The sequence below is a fragment of the Babylonia areolata genome, chromosome 18, assembly GCF_041734735.1.
Source record: "Babylonia areolata isolate BAREFJ2019XMU chromosome 18, ASM4173473v1, whole genome shotgun sequence".
Taxonomy (NCBI): Eukaryota; Metazoa; Mollusca; class Gastropoda; order Neogastropoda; family Buccinidae; genus Babylonia; species Babylonia areolata.
Genome location: NC_134893.1, coordinates 20,346,837 through 20,359,725, shown reverse-complemented (window position 1 = coordinate 20,359,725; position 12,889 = coordinate 20,346,837). Strand labels below are relative to the sequence as shown.

Sequence of the window (12,889 nt, the reverse complement as noted above, 5' to 3'; positions counted from 1 at the left end):
ACGCTGAAGGCCCTGTTTGGGGGATAAGTTTGATAAAGATACTGGTAATAAGAAACCATGACCCTGCAGCTCTAGCATAGACATTATGAGGGGGTCGGTGGGGAAAGGGGGGAAGAACTGACAAAATCATTTGCTGCAGCTGTTAGATTTACCGCTGCGACTACAAAGACACAAATTAAAAGCTGACACACAAGCAATCGTTTGTTTTAGTCCTCTCGCTCTACTACAGTTAGCAGGCGATACACACCACTTTAACAGATTTGCTTTTATGATACATTATTCTTCGATGAAAACAAAACCATATGTTTTTCAGTTATTTTCAGGCATAGTCTTGTGATAATTTAAAGAAATAAATATGAATGTACAGAAGAAAGTCAGGCAATACACGGACAAATTCAAACAAATTAAGTTTTAAGACAAAAAGAAGGCAACAAACAACCGTAACAATTTCAAGAAATAAGTATAAGCGTAAACGAATAGAGACAAAAGAAAAAAAAAAGGAAAAAAAAAGAAAAGAAAATTAAGCAAGCTGAGCAAAGCCACTGGCTGTTGTCTAGACGAATGATCAGCTTTTTTTAAAAATAGATATAAAACATTTTCCAAGTCGTATGAAACCAAGCAACTAAAACCAAACAGCGTCAACATCTTTAAACTACTTGATAAACAAGCAACCTGCCACTCGAATGCTTTTTCCGATCCTTGTTCTCTTCATTTTCATGGGCATGCAAGACTCTCATAACCAATGGACTGATGACAGTTTTCTAGTAGTAGTAGTAGAAGTATAGTAGTAGTAGCAGCAGTCTTAACCCAAAACAAAGCACCAAGAGTAAGCATCACTATCATCATACCAGATCGTCATAAACAAAAGAAATGACTACACTCAAAGAAAGCACGACAAAAACAAAACAAAAAAAAAAGCAAAGAAGAGAAAGGCCACTGACCTCCAGCGTCGGGAGTAGAGAAGAGGATCTGAACCAGCGACTCCTTGGAGTGGGACAGCAGCTCCACCACGGTCTCGTTGATGGGGTCCTTGTTCTTCTCCAGCCAGCCGGTGATGTTGTAGGGCACCTGCAAGGGGAAGGAACCACCATGCTTCTCAGCAGCTGTTTTATCATGCATGACAACGCCGGGGGAAGAAGGCCTGACAACGAAAACGATATCTCGGGCTTTGGGATTTCTGATTTCTGATGTCACTCCTACCACTACTTCTAACTTTACATTAATGAACAGTGACTTTATGTATTTCTGAGCTTTTAGATTCTGGAGCGAGTCTAACCTTCAGAACACACACACACACACACACACACACACACACACACACACACACACACACACACACACACACACACACACACATACTCACTCACTCACACACGATAATCCTATACTAAGGATGGCAGCAGAGGCAGTTCAGAAAACAAAGTTACTCACGCTGCCAGCGTAGTGGTGCAGCTCGAAGTGAGCCTGGACCTGTCCAGCCTTCTTTGGCTTGCCGGCCTTGCCGAAGTTGGGGGACTTGCCCATGTGGTTGCCCATCAGCTTGTCCAGGAAACTCTTGTCCGAGGCCTTGGGGAACATGCACTCTTCCTCCAGGATGGACAGCAGACCCATGGGCTGCAAGACACACACACACACACACACACCCGGTCACATCGTCACCTCAATCACTGTTGTATTGTATTACTCTTTTTCTCACAACATATTTTTTCTGTGTGAAATTCGGGCTGCTCTCCCCAGGGAGAGTGCGTGGTTACACTGAGAGCGCCACCCAGACAAAAAGAAAAAACAAGCAAACAAAAAGCAAACCACGCATAGTCCTTTGTTGAAACACTTGTAATGTGGGAGACATGAGCGTGTACGCATTGTAAATAGATAAACAGATAATAAACAATAGATACAATGACTAAATAATTAACTAAACAAATAGATAAATGAATGACCAAAACTCAGCCAAAATGAAAGTTAACTGCTCACCCCAATCACAACCCCATTGAATAGAATCAAGATAAGTTGGGAAACAAACAGAGTTACTGCTAACAGAACGGAGTGAACGCTATAAAGCTCACCTTCTCGATCAGCTCGATGCAGGCCTGCAAGTCCATGCCGAAGTCGATGAACTCCCACTCGATGCCTTCCTTCTTGTACTCCTCCTGCTCCAGCACGAACATGTGGTGGTTGAAGAACTGCTGCAGACGTTCGTTGGTGTAGTTGATGCACAGCTGCTCGAAGCTGTTGAACTGCACAAGGCGAAAGACGAACACAGTGCAGTCATGATGATGCAAACGTGAAGACATATGTATGATAGTATGATAGTCAGTAGTTTTCGACAATGACCATCAGAACAGCAGAGGAGGTAACTGCTTTTCCGACTTGCGTATCTTATATATATATATATATATATATATATATATATATATATATATATATATATATATATATATATATAATTTTATTTCTAGATACTGAGGTGCATTTCTCAATGTTAACTTGTATCATAACTGTGACAGGTAGTGATAGTTCGTATAGATAGAAACAACAATAGAGTGCAACTCACGTCGAAGATTTCGAAACCAGCGATATCCAGTACGCCAATGAAGAACTGGCGCTTGTTCTTGGTGTCCAGGGTCTTGTTGACACGCTTGACCAGCCACTCAAACATGCGGTTGTACAGAGACTTGGACAGAGCGGCCACGGAGTAGGTCACCTGCACACAGACAGAGGACACCACCCTTGAACACCTCTGTCATTCTGCCACTCCCTTTATCTTCACAGACACACAACACAAGCCTTGTACACCTGTACGTCTAATGGTCTGTTCTCTTCACAGACACCTGAACGTCTCTTCAAAAAAGAAAGAAAGAAAAAAAAAAGATTATATGCTTCCTTTAATTCACCACTAATGGTCAGACACAAATTTCAGTGATTTGAGCAAATTAATTCCCTCGTCAAACCAATGAATCTTCTCTCTCTCTCTCTCTCTCTCTCTCTCTCTCTCTCTCTCTCTCTCAGGGTTAAGAGTTCTTTGTCTGTCTGTCTGTTTGTCTGAATTATATCAGGGTTGAGTTCTCTGTCTGTCTGCCTGCCTTCCCTACCCCCCTTCCCCTCTATCTCTCTCTCTCTCTTAACAGAGCCGCGAGAAAGAAGACGTGTGTCACTCACCTGGTCCATGTTACGGCCCTGGGTCACGTACTCGGTTCCGACCTTGATCTTGGGCTTCAGCAGGGACTTCAGCAGATCGCCGGCGTTGATACCCAGAAGGAAGGCCACCTTCTCAGCCTCTGCACGTACACACCGCAGGCATCCACGTCAGAATCCACACACACACACACACACCGTGATAACCCCCATTCACCCTACGAATCCCCATACATCATGAGAATGCACGTACACCATGAGAATCCCCATACATCATAAGAATGCATACAATTCATAAGAATCCACGTACATCATATGAATGCATATACATCATAAGAATCTACATACGTCATCATAATCCACACAGGTCATCCAAAATCCCTTCCCAGAACGACACGTGGATTCCCCAGTTCATTTTGTTAAAAACAAAATCTCTCAAATCGCACCTCTTCCGTTCTGCCAACCATCTCATATGACTAAAGTGCTTCTTGGACTGCTGCTGGCTCTTTGTGTGTGCGTGTGCGTGTGCGTGTGCGTGTGTGTGTGTGTGTGTGTGTGCGCGCGCGTGCGTGCGTACGCGCAGGCTTTATTTGTGTATGGTGTGTCGCTCTTGATGTATTTATCGTAAACGCCATGCGCTCTGTGGGAAGTGTGAGTGTTAACCTGCATCAGTACTACATATACATAACAGACGTGACGGGGAGGGCAGGAAAAACGCCTGGGGAGAGATGTGATGGGGAGGCAGGAAAAACGCCTGGGGAGAGATGTGATGGGGAGGCAGGAAAAACGCCTGGGGAGAGATGTGATGGGGAGGCAGGAAAATCGTCAGTGCGGCTCTTACCGGCAGTGCCATCAGCCTCAGCCTGCTCTTCTCTGGGCCTCTGCTTGAACTTCATCTCTCCGAAATGCATGATGGCCGCCGTGCACTTGTACATACTGGCTTTCTCTTCCTCCGTGAATCCCAGCACATCGAAGGCAGTCTGAAAAAAAAGGAAACAAGATCCTAGTCAGTCGGTTACCCACTGGGTTTACAGTAGACGTTAAAACTAAGCAGCTGATAAAGTGTGGTATAATGCTGTTGACTCGGTGTGGGTGACAGGACTGAGAGAGACAAAGTGGAGACGGGGTGCAGTGGGGGCGGGTGCAGGTTAGAGGCGGAGAGAGAGAGAGAAGGGGGTTGGGGGGGGGGGGGGACAGCCAGAGACACGCAGATATACAAAGACAGACATAGACACAGATACAAAGACACAGAAAGAAAATCCTTTGACGGTTGACAGGGAAATATCGATTTTTTTTTAATACACTTTTTCATGTTTTGATTAATGATATCACTAACTCTCTATAACATTCAGATTCTACAAAAATAGATAGATAGATACATGAAGGAATGAATAAATAAACAAATAAATAAATAAACAAGTCAAGCCTATGTGCAGTACCACGCTTGCTCTATGTTGATGGTATTGCTATCCTGTCAACAACTTAAAAACGGATTGCAAACTGAACTGAACATACTATATGATCATAGCAATCAGCAGTGGGAATCAAAAGCAAACAAGATACAAAACAAAGGTAGCGGCATTTTCGGACAAAACAAAGGTAGCGGCATTTTCCAAACATGACCCAGTCCTTCTAATCTTAGTGCTGCCACATGCGCGGCGAAGGAACCGAACCCCAACACGCCACACACTCACGTCGGTCAGTTTCATCTCCTCCACGTCGTCGATACCGTCCACCACCAAGTTGCCCTGGTTGATGAAGGAGTAGAGACCGGGGTCAGGGCTGATCAGACACAGGTCTGCACACCAACAGACAGGCCTCCCATAGTCATCAAGGCATCAAAAATAAGTCTGTACTATCGTGTTTGTCAAACACATCAACAAGCACAACTCTAATTGGCATCAACGCATCAATGGTGTGTACTTTCGTGTTCATCAACAGATCAACAGTCAGTCATGTAATGGTTATCAGCAGATCAACAGTCTTTACTCGCGTGTTTATCATCAACACATCAAAAGTCAGTCCTATCAAGTTAAAAAAAAATATTCCAAGGGATCATATCTACAGGTCATTTCAACGAAGACGACAGTGGCGGATGATGATGGTGTGCATTCTACGTACCGTTGAGAGAAGGAATGGCATTGGAGCAGACCTGGTAGAAGATATGGTAGTTCCTCTCCACCGACTGCTGGAAGGTCACACGGGACTTCTCCAGCAGGTCTGGAACCAAATGGGAACCAGCGTTTATTTCAAGCCTCTCTCTCTCTCTCTCTCTCTCTCTCTCTCTCTCTCTCCCCGCCCCCCACCTCTATCCCTCCCTTTCTCTAAGTGGTAAAATATCATGGGCGAAATCAAATTTCAGCATGTCATTTACAAAGCAAACTTCGTTTGAAGAATTATCAAATGGAACAGAAGGCCAAACCCTTTGGGTTCTACATCCTGGCATTCTGAAATGCTTAAAAACATGTGTGCATTTTGAAGGCTAAAGCCAATCCTGCACCAGGTGATGTCAAATACAGTATGGAGAGTCTATTGGATGCGATGCATTATTTAGTCTTTGATGACCAATGCCGAAAGAACTTACATGTCTCGATGTCAGCACCAGCGATTTTGCCCTGGGTTCCGAAGTGGATACGGATGAATTTACCCTGCACACCGTACAGATGATGGTGAGTGACATATTATATTTCTGGTCATTATTACTTCAGTCCTAATTATGTTTTTCCTACCTTCGATGCATTTCAAGAGAAGATTGCAACACGATACATGTGAATCTTGGTGAGACCTACCAAATGTCATTAATTTATTCATTCATTGATTGCAAGTAAGCGTTTTTCTATTCAGTCAAGAATTCTATGCCAATAAACAGCAAATAACATGAGACATGTCATCTCACTAAGGACACAGTAATTTTACTGGGTCTTTAATAATGCTATACCACGCTCGTTTTCCATGTTTTCTGTTTCAAACAAATAACAATTGATGCAAATCATGTTGAACACTTCTGTACTTCCAAATCAAAAGCGTGAGAGCACACACACACACACACACACACACACACACACACACACACACACACACACACACACACACACACACACACACACACACACACACACACACTTACCGGTCTGAAATATCAGACAGCCTCCAGCAAGAAGACCACCTTTTTACAACTTCATTCATAATCCACACATCTCAAAAACAATATTCTACATAACAAATATCTTTTTTCTCTCTAAAATTCTCATTGACCAACAAAGGAACAAAGAGAAAAGGCAAGTTGATAACATGATTTGTAACCTTCAGTCACAATAATAATAAAAAAAATTCAAGTTTACACATAATCCGTAAATATAATTGAAATTCACAAACGATGCACAGGAACAGTTAGAACAGAAACTACAGACTGGAGTGAGCAGGAGGTGGGGAGTGGGGTGGGGGAACACAGGCATGAAAAGAACACAGTCATTTTCTGAACATTTCACAGAACGTTTTCCTTTGCTGATACGTCTTACAGGTGCAGACGACCAAACTAGACAAGAGGATCATGCAACAACTGACGTCATCCTGTTTTTGATTTTGCCACGCGTTTGAAGTCTTGTGCAATCATTCTTCAAGTACAGCTTATAAATGCATCAAAACCTGTACGCCTTACATATGGAAATAAATGAAACACACTGTACTAAAAAAGCAGAGCAAAACAATAACAGGGATAGGCTGCTTTTTGGAATTTTTTGTTTGCTGTTTTCAATCTGTGAAGACTAGACAAAGTTGGATTTTTTAAAATCAAAGGTTGCCAAATTTAAAGAATGAAATAAAGAATGTGTGTGTGTGTGTGTGTGTGTGTGTGTGTGTGTATACCAGATTTCAGTCGTTCGATTTAGGATTGGATGAGCGTTGAGTGACAGCAAACACCCCCCTGGCTGTTGTTGTAGACAGAGAGAATTTGTTTGACAGCGAAACGGTGGATCAATGTCTTTTCTTTACGTGTGAAAAGTATCATACACACACAGAGAGAGACTGAGTCAACAAACTTGTTCAACTGTCACCTAGAACTGGGACGCGGACAGTGCACACAGTATGCGCGTCGTTCAGTCTTCAAAGTATACTCACAAATCTGGACGAGTTGTTGTTACGCGTGGTCTTAGCGTTGCCGTAAGCCTCCAAAACAGGGTTAGCTTGCACGATTTGGTCTTCCAGGGAGCCCTTTAATGTGGGCATGGTGGGAGGAAGGTGGGAAACAACAAAACAACCACACTGCCTGTTACCAAGGTGACACTAGTCTACGTTATAGACTAGGGATGATGGTTCGCTGCCGACTAACGGCGACAACAAAAGTGGTGAACGCAAGGAAGGAAGGAAGGAAGAAGTAGAGGCAGGGCGTAGAAGGTGTTTTTATTTATTACACAGAGAGGTGGTTCATTAAAGGGCTAAAGACCTGCACAGTTAGTTCGGACTATGGTCATCAGAACGGAGACTCCGGAAAAGAAGGCGGCTTCCTTTCACTGAGTCCTAACGTGTCTATAGTAAGGGAGGGGGCGGCGGGTGTCCGTGGAGAGGGTGGAAGGGCGAGGGAGGAGGAGCAGAAGACGAGGGTGACCCCAGCAGGGCCCCCAGGGATGGCCGGGAAAGTCCCGAGGATGCAGCAGCAGCACATGGATGTACTCACGAATCTGGAGGAGTTGTTGTTACGCGTGGTCTTAGCGTTGCCGTAGGCCTCCAACACCGGGTTACACTGCACGATCTGGTCCTCAAGGGTTCCCTATAGTGTGGAGAGGGGCACGGGAGGGAGTCACACACCGGTGGGGGAAAGGGGCACAAAAAGGGGGAAATTTTCGCCACACACACACACACGGGGCGTGTGTTGAGTGACGCGGGAAAATTTGTCAACGAACGTGATTAAATATTGGTGTGGGAGGGACACAACGTGGTGTGGTTGGGAGGAAAGGGGTGGTGGTGGTGGTGGTGGTTGTGGTGCACAGGGCACATTTGGGGTTTGGGTGGTTGAGGAAGTACAAGGTATACAATTTTTTGTGTTAGGTAGTTTGGGGAGCGGTTAGTCACAGTTTTGGGGTTGTTGGTGAGGAATATGGCGTTGTTGTTGTTGGAGGGTTGGGAAGTGGGACGGGGGGAAATATATGGTACAGTCGGTTTGGGACAGTTCAGGATTGGAATGTAAGGTACAAAGTAAGTGAATACAAGACATTGAATTCGGGATGTAATTATAAGGGAAGGGTTGTTGAAACGGGATTATTTTGAAAGTTCGATTCATATGGGATTGGCACGGGAATGGGTTTGGAGAGGAATCGCAGTGGAGGACAATTGTACATTAAAATACAAAGGCATCGGGTTGTGCATAGTGAGGTTGGGGATGGTTGGTGAATCCAGCGAGGGATTTGGATACATGGAATTTATGGGATTAGGGATAAAATAGGTGGCGGGAGGTGGGTTTATCGACGGATTACCAGACACAGAAAGAAGGAAGTGGAGGGGGGAATTTTCCAAGGATAGGAAGATAAGTTAGAAAGGTGTTTGGAAAGTTTTGGAGAACGATGATCAGGTATGGAAAGACAGGTGGAAAGGGAGAGAAAGGAAACAGAAAAAATATGTATTAATAATCAAGTAATGATATTTACTAGCATTTGAGATGAACAGAAAAAAAATGAATGGTCATCATGGAATAAACAAAGTCAAACATATTGAAACGTTCATTTCATTGTATGGTGTTTCTTGAATATAATTATTATTACAGTGATCGCAAGCATGATGCTTATAAACACAATTATGTGCAAAATATTCTCCATAAATAAACAGAATATTATCCTGCAAATGAGCCATAAAACACACTGCAATCAATCATCTATGAAAGAACATGTCACTGGGTTACTGTGTCTGAAAGCAAATTACTTTTACATATTTTGGTGGCAATCAAGTGCAAAGTCAAATTCGTCCATCATTTCAAGTTAATATCATAAGAAACACCGAGCAACAAACCAAGCATAAATAATTGAAATGATTTATTTACAACTGAAATTGAACATACTAATAATAAAATCGAATAATAGCATGACAGATATATATTTATACAGCTTTCCATCCGCTGAGGATGTACGTATGTATGTATGTGTGGATGAATGCATGCATGCATGCATGTGTGTGTATCGTTTGTTCTTTTGCTTAACGTCTATCCACATTTGTGATTTTAGACGAATATCCTATTTATGTATGCATGTGTGTGTATCGTTCGTTCTTTTGCTTAACATCTGTCCACATTTGTGATTTTAGACGAATATCCTATTTTCATATCCTAAGAAACGATTAAAATGATTTATTTACAACTTGAATTGTGTGTGTCTGTATGTATGTATAATTGTTTGAATGATTGTATCGATGCATGCATGTATGTGTATGAGCATGTGCACATACGTATGCATGCATTGTGAGTAGATTGATTTATCCAGCTAAAATTTGCACCAGACACACAAACACACTCAGCATCATTCTCTCTTTCCCCCCATTTATCTCCCTGTCGTTATCACTAAAAAGATATAGAGACAGACAGACACGGAAAGAAAGTACGCAGCCGAAACGCTGGCGGCAAGCAAGCAAGCAAGCCATCGTACCTTCTTGGAAGCCGCCTCGCCCTCGGCCTCCTCTTTCTTCTGGGAGGCTGCAGCCACCAGGGCGAAGTACATGATAACCTTCTTCGTGTTCTCTGTCTTTCCGGCTCCAGACTCACCGCTGTACACAAAATACTGTTTTGGTGTCGCGTCCTGCTTTGGAAACAGGGTTTATTACGTGTGTGTGTGTGTGTGTGTGTGTGTGTGTGTGTGTGTGTGTGAAGCCGAAGGTTTGAAATTTAACCGAACAACTGATGACATTAGTGCCTAAATTTAACTGTCAAGTTACAAGTTACACTCGCTCTTCGCGCTTGTTTATTCATATACACAGCAGCTCCAAACACGCACACACGCTCACACAGTACTCGCTCGCAAGTTCACAAACTTGGCTAACACGCGAGAGATGAAAACCCAGTGTTTGACACTTTGTACAAACAGTTCCCACCGCTCTGGGGGATCAAGTTCAATGATCTTCACCCCCCCTAGCCCCTCAACTCTGGTAACCAGCCAGCCATCAAAATGGTACCGTCACAATCATACAGATGATCTAACAAACAAGTTCCAAACAACTGTATAAGATTTTCAGTTGTAACACAACTAGATAAGAGATCTGTATTCTCACATAGGTTGACTCAGGGTGTCCTGAAAACATCTAATGAGACAACTACACATGCTGTGTATTGCTTTGCTCGGTTAATGACCGGTATAAGGACTGCAGAGAGAGAGAGAGACAGACAGAGACAGACAGACAGACAGAGACAGAGAGACAGAAAGACAGAGAAGGTTAAGGGTTGGAATGGAGGAAGAGGGGGCAAAAAAGAGCGAGAGAAGTTGTGACTTACGTGATCAACATAGACTGGTTCTCACGATCTGAAACAAACAACAGTGGGACACAGTTTAGTAACATAAACTGAAGACGTTTTGCATTGTCAAACAATAGCCTCTCTCTCTCTCTCTCTCTCTCTCTCTCTCTTTCTCTCTGTGGTGTGTATGCATGTTTGCGTGTGTGTGCGCTAATGTTTCGATTCAACGATTCAAACCATAGAAAACTTGTAGTTTTTCGCAGCCGAAATTATCCGTATCAGTGCATTTTCTTAATAACCTTTATCTGAGTTTTCAGTTTCAGTTTCAAGGGGTAGTAAAAAAAAAAACGCGCGTACTGGTTGATCCACGGCATGTCTGGCGGTCAACAATTGGTTTAGGAAAAAAAAAAAACGGAAATTTTTTTGAGGGGCGTCAGTGACTTATCTACGTATATGTCCAGCACGTTGGTCATGCCTTGAGACTTCTAGAAATATTAGAATATACAGCAAAACATCCATTGACATCTAAATAATTATACTGAATATCAATAACTAAGAATAATCGCTAAATGCTACTGTGATGACATCGGAAGTTCGCCAGACTTTACTACATCATTTCGGTCAACACTTTTGTAACCGGTTTATCAAGAATATCAGACTTTTTTCCCCGTCACTTTGGGCCATGAAAGAGAGAGAGAGAGAGATAGATAGATTGACACAGAGAGAGAGAGAGAGAGAGAGAGAGAGAGAGAGAGAGAGAGAGAGAGAGAGAGAGAGAGAGAGAGGAAGTAGACAAGAGACAGATAGAGGTGAGCATGACGTGTGATGGGGACATACGGAAATTGAAGTAAGCTGAGGACAATGTTTGAGGTGTGCGGGGCGGGGGACGGGAGGGGTGGGGGGTGGGGGGGGACTGAAGTGCTTTTTAGTGTTCTTCTGTTTTGTCCGTATTTCTCTCAGGGTCTTTACCAGTCTGTCTGTTTCAAAGCCTGTCCTGCCTGGCTTGCTTTTTTTTTTTTTTCCTCCAAGTCATAGTATCAAATTTTCGTTCTGCACGTTAATTTAGTAGTGTCTGCATCCCTCGAGTACTGCAGAATGCCGAGGTACCGTGTGACTGATGCTCTGTGAATGTCTTTTTTTTTCCCTGAAAATGTAATGTGTGTTTGCTACAAATACACCAAAACGGGCGTTACAAATAGACGAAATTCCCTTCTGATATTAACTTTTTGCTCCCATCACCCCCCCCCCCCCCCTCCTCCCTCCCCCCCTCTCTCTCTACCTCTCCCTTTCATTGCGCCTCTTCTTTCGTTCGTGGAAACCGAAGTTAAAGGGATCTAACTCCATTATCCCCCCCACCCCCCGTCCCCCGCCCCCAGCCGAGAGTTATCGGGAGTGAAACGGTAGGTGGTGGTGGTGGCGGCGGGATGAGATGTTGGCGCCGCACATGCCGAGAGACAGATAGTCTTGTCACTTTGCCAAGAACATCTGCTGCTGGTTTCAGGACTGCGGCTGGCATCCATTCCTGCCCGGGCTGGCTCAGTCCTACCTGGCAACCTGCAGTGCCATTGGCACCACACCAGATGAAGGGGCAACAACTCCCCCCCCCCACTCCCTCTTCCACCCCCTCTCATCCCTCCACCCACACCCCCATACCTCCCCCTCCTCCCCCCCCTCCCCTCTCCAAGCCAGTCAGCCTGCACCCAACGACTGACGTCAAAGGGAGGCAAGCCGGGCACAAAATCTGCATTCACGTGCTAGCAGCGTTGTGTGGTGCGCGTGCCGACCGCCGCTGCAGTCATGACACGCCATGCGCCATATATGGACAGCGCGTGCCACTGACAGACAAGACTGTTGTGCCGCTGGAGATGGGAGCTGGGATGGTGGAGGGGGGTGGGGGTGCGTTGGGGTGGGGTGGAGGGGAAGGTTGCTGGAGAGAGTGAGAAGAATGCCAGTGTCAGAACTTCACCGGCATCCAGACTGAGGAGGGTGTTTTTGTTGTTGGTGGGTTTGTTTTTTTTTTTTTTTTTTTTTTTTTGGCAAGGAAACAAGAAGCTTCAACGATCCACGGTGTAATCTGCTCTAACGGCATGTAAAAAAAGTGTTACCAATAACGTTGCGGCTTTGTTGTGTTAGTTGCAGGAGGTGCGTTATTGTCTGTGTCATTATTATTCCTCCTCCGAACTAGTTCCCTCTCATACCCCTGCCCCCCCCCCCCCCCCCCCCTACACCCCCTCAGGTTTAGCTTGGCAAACGTCCTTGACCCCTCTCTTTTTGGCAAACACCTTGTGGTGGTGTCTACTTGATGACAGTGATTTGTCCGGAAAATAT

The 12,889-nt window shown here is 44.3% G+C and overlaps 1 protein-coding gene across 5 annotated transcripts in view; it reads right to left on the bottom strand.

Annotated features, from left to right (window-relative positions):
• The window catches only part of LOC143292551 (myosin heavy chain, striated muscle-like), a 47,651-nt gene that overhangs the window by 29,347 nt on the left and 5,415 nt on the right, over positions 1 to 12,889 (bottom strand). For 4 of the 5 annotated variants that reach the window (XM_076602954.1, XM_076602952.1, XM_076602957.1 and 1 more), the window contains exons 5-16: positions 10,601 to 10,628; positions 9,762 to 9,879; positions 7,252 to 7,344; positions 5,720 to 5,783; positions 5,257 to 5,355; positions 4,830 to 4,933; positions 3,977 to 4,115; positions 3,160 to 3,278; positions 2,555 to 2,704; positions 2,067 to 2,237; positions 1,432 to 1,614; positions 942 to 1,068 (exon numbers count right to left, since the gene is read on the bottom strand). In XM_076602954.1, coding sequence (XP_076459069.1) covers positions 942 to 1,068; positions 1,432 to 1,614; positions 2,067 to 2,237; positions 2,555 to 2,704; positions 3,160 to 3,278; positions 3,977 to 4,115; positions 4,830 to 4,933; positions 5,257 to 5,355; positions 5,720 to 5,783; positions 7,252 to 7,344; positions 9,762 to 9,879; positions 10,601 to 10,628 — 1,395 coding nt within the window. Of the gene's footprint in view, positions 1 to 941; positions 1,069 to 1,431; positions 1,615 to 2,066; positions 2,238 to 2,554; positions 2,705 to 3,159; positions 3,279 to 3,976; positions 4,116 to 4,829; positions 4,934 to 5,256; positions 5,356 to 5,719; positions 5,784 to 7,251; positions 7,345 to 7,807; positions 7,901 to 9,761; positions 9,880 to 10,600; positions 10,629 to 12,889 lie in introns of all 5 variants that reach the window. The other variant, XM_076602955.1, reaches the window with a different exon arrangement.